Source organism: Dipodomys spectabilis, unplaced genomic scaffold (genome assembly GCF_019054845.1).
Source record: "Dipodomys spectabilis isolate Male_0828 unplaced genomic scaffold, ASM1905484v1 ptg000051l, whole genome shotgun sequence".
Lineage (NCBI taxonomy): Eukaryota > Metazoa > Chordata > Mammalia > Rodentia > Heteromyidae > Dipodomys > Dipodomys spectabilis.
In genome coordinates this window covers 1,469,771-1,473,439 of record NW_024870728.1, presented here as the reverse complement: position 1 = coordinate 1,473,439, position 3,669 = coordinate 1,469,771, and the positions used below count along the sequence as shown (strand labels likewise).

The window sequence follows — 3,669 nt, the reverse complement described above, 5'->3', positions numbered from 1 at the left end:
TGGAGAGCCACAATGGACCCCATCATGTAGCTCCTCCCTCAGGACCCCACACACCAGCAAACCCAGCCACACCCTGTCCCTTTCCTCCAGCCAGCAGGGCCCAAGCTCACAGGACAGGGGCGGGCTCAGGGTGGCTACCTGGGAATTGGGAGGGACTTGAGGGCCTTTACAGCCAGGAACAAAGTCTTCCCCTATTTAAGCTCGGGCAGTGTGTGCAGTTGTTGATACCCAGTGTCCGGCTGCCAGCCCACCCCCAACTGCAGACATGCAGCCAATGTGGGTGCTGCTGCTACTGGTCCTGAGGCTCCATTTGTCCCTCAGTGTCATCCCAGGTAATGAGACTCCCCGAACTCTCCCATGTCCTCCCGCATCCTCTCATCGCTGGCCCCTCTCCTGACCCAGCTTTTGATCTCCCCTTGGCCAGTGGCAGAGGAGAACCCAGCTTTCTGGAACCGAAAGGCGGCCGAGGCCCTGAACGCCGCCAAGAAGATGCAGCCCATTCAGACCTCGGCCAAGAACCTCATCATCTTCCTGGGGGACGGTGAGTAGCACTGCCTGGACACCCCGGGCCCCACAGCTCTGCACCAAGGGCCACTCTGTACCCAGGCGGGCCCTGGAGCTCAGAGCTGACCGGGTTCTGCTTCTTCAGGCATGGGGGTGCCCACGGTGACGGCCACCCGCATCCTCAAGGGGCAGATGGGGGGCCATCTGGGACCTGAGACGCCCCTGGCCATGGACCGCTTCCCTTACATGGCTCTGTCCAAGGTGAGCACTGTCACCTGAGCCCCACGGCTGGGGAGGGGGAACTGGGGCAGAGGGGGTACCCAGGAGAGCTGCGCCCACAATGAGCACAGGCCCCAGCACAGTGAAGCACTAAAATGTCTGCTCAGAGCACATCTGAGAGTCTCTCCTTCCCCAGACATACAGTGTGGACAGACAGGTCCCAGACAGCGCAAGCACAGCCACGGCCTACCTGTGCGGGGTCAAGGCCAACTACAAGACCATCGGGCTGAGCGCGGCCGCGCGCTTCGACCAGTGCAACACCACCTTTGGCAACGAGGTCATCTCAGTGATGTACCGAGCCAAGAAAGCAGGTGGGTTGGGGACCAGGCTTGGGGACCTGTGCAGATGCAGAGGCCCGAGTGACCCGTCCTGACCCCTGCCCTGTGTGTACAGGGAAGTCGGTGGGCGTGGTGACCACCACCCGCGTGCAGCACGCATCCCCGGCGGGCACGTATGTTCACACGGTGAACCGCAACTGGTACTCAGACGCCGACATGCCGGCCTCAGCGCTGCAGGAGGGCTGCCGGGACATCGCCACACAGCTCGTCTCCAACATGGACATTAATGTGTGGCACAAAGGGCAAGGGGAAGCGGTAGCTGGGGCGGGGGGTGGGGGTGGAGGCTGCGCAGCCAAGTCCCAGGAAACAGCTGGCTGTGCCCTGGATCTGGGGAGACGGGGATGGGAGTAGAAAGTCCAGCCAGATGAGGCCCTTCCCGTGCACCTGCTGGGGTGTTGAGCCTTGACTGGGAAAAGGCCATGCAGGGACCCCCTCGGGCCTCACCCCCATCTGCTCTGATCCTGGAACCCACAGGTGATCCTCGGCGGGGGGCGAAAATACATGTTTCCTCAGGGGACGAAAGACCCTGAGTATCCGAATAATGCTAACGACTCTGGAATCCGGCTGGACAACCGGGACTTGGTGGCGGAGTGGATGACAAAGAACCAGGTGACAGAGGCATCCGAGCCTAGGGGACAGGACAGACAGTGGGGAACTTGTGGGTCTCAGGGTTAAGGACCTGTTGGATCCTTTCAGGGGGCCCGGTATGTGTGGAACCGTGAGGAGCTCATCCAGGCATCCCAGAACCCATCGGTGACATACCTCATGGGTAAAGACCCCGCTTCCTGCCCCGATACCCCTCAATCACCTCCACGGAGCTGCCATCCTGCCTACCTCTCAGCTTGGGGTCACCCGTGCTCCTTTCTCTCTCCCCCCCTCCCTCTCTGCCTCCCTCTCCCCCCCCCACCCCCCAGGCCTCTTCGAGCCAATGGACACAAAATTTGAGGTCGACCGAAACAAAGAGCTGGACCCGTCCCTGGAGGAGATGACGGAGGCGGCGTTGCGGGTGCTGAGCAGGAACCCCCGGGGCTTCTACCTCTTCGTGGAGGGTGAGCGGCCGTTCCAGGCAGGACAGAAGGGAGGGGTGCAGGCCAGGAACGAGCATCCCAGCAGTCCCACCTGCTTCCCTGTAGGGGGCCGCATAGACCGTGGCCATCACCTGGGCACAGCTTACCTGGCGCTGACGGAGGCCGTCATGTTTGACTCCGCCATCGAGAAGGCGGCGCTGCTCACCGACGAGCGGGACACGCTGACCCTCGTCACCGCCGACCACTCCCACGTCTTCTCCTTCGGGGGCTACACACTGCGGGGCACCTCCATCTTTGGTATGCCAGGGGGCTGTTGGGTCCATTTGATCTGTCTGCACCTCGGTTTCCTCATCTGTCAGGTGGATGCAAGCTTGGGGGGAATCTTGTGAGCAGAAAGCCAGCGGTGACCAGGCCAGTAGGGCAGGTGCTCTGTGTGGCACACATGTCCCACAAGCAGCTGGAAGGACTCAGTGTCCCCTTCTCCCCGTGCAGGCCTGGCCCCGCTCAAGGCCTTGGATGGCAAGTCCTACACGTCCATCCTCTATGGCAATGGCCCCGGCTATGTGCTGGGTGACCGGCCCAATGTCACAGAAAGCGAGAGCGGTGAGTGCAGGGGAGGAGAGCCGGCCTGGGGGCCAGAGGGGAAAGGGATCCACGGAGTTAGAGGTCACTGCCCTGCTGTCCTGTCCCGCCAGGCGCGCCCACCTACCGGCAGCAGGCGGCTGTGCCCGTGGGGTCTGAGACGCACGGCGGGGAGGACGTGGCGGTGTTTGCGCGCGGCCCGCAGGCGCACCTGATGCATGGCGTCCAAGAGCAGAACTACATCGCGCACGTCATGGCCTTCGCCGCCTGCCTGGAGCCCTACACCGACTGCGGCCTGCCGCCCCCCGTCGGGCAGACCGACACTTCCAACCCTGGCCAGGGCAGCACCACACGGCCTGGCCAGGGCAGCACCTCAGATCAAAGCCAGAGCAGCGCCGCAGGCCTCAGCCTGGTCACCTCACCGCCCTTGCTGCCTGTGCTGGCCTCGATGCTGCTGCTGTTGCTGGCTGGGGCGGCTGCCACCCCCTGACCTCCTCTGGATCTCCACTGCTGTTCCCACCCCCCCTTTCTGTTGTTCCAAGTCCTAACTGCCCCAGGGCCCACCCCACAAACCACCCCAAGTTCTCCTGCTGCATCTGGTGCTCCTCCTCTGGTTCCCTGGCTCCTACGCAGAGCCTTCACCCTCAGACTCCACCTGGGGCATTTGCCTCTCTGCAAGATCAGCCACCCTCAGCAACTGCAGGGCTTCCTCCTCTCTCCTGAGACCCTGAATGAGCAGAAATATCAGGACTTTCAAGAGTAGAGCCATGACACCCTGAGCCTTCCCCGTGCTGCTCCTGAACGTCCCTTCTGGACCCTGCCTCCCACACCCTAGAAAAGAAGAGGGCTCTGCCAGCCAGCTCTCCCTAGAGCCTCATGGAAGACCAAGCATGCAAACCACCCACTGGTGACCCTGCAGCCCCTGGATTCCCTGGGAT

At 62.7% G+C, this 3,669-nt stretch overlaps 1 protein-coding gene across 1 annotated transcript; it reads left to right on the top strand.

Moving 5' to 3' along the window:
• Nucleotides 1-265: 265 nt before the first annotated feature.
• LOC122107533 (intestinal-type alkaline phosphatase-like) lies at nt 266-3,221 on the top strand. Its single transcript, XM_042679320.1, has 12 exons — nt 266-332; nt 425-541; nt 650-765; nt 920-1,094; nt 1,177-1,349; nt 1,596-1,730; nt 1,818-1,890; nt 2,036-2,170; nt 2,255-2,446; nt 2,642-2,752; nt 2,845-3,066; nt 3,133-3,221. The coding sequence occupies exons 1-12, from the start codon at nt 266-268 to the stop codon at nt 3,219-3,221; spliced, it is 1,605 nt and encodes a 534-aa protein (XP_042535254.1).
• The last annotated feature ends 448 nt before the right edge of the window (nt 3,222-3,669 follow it).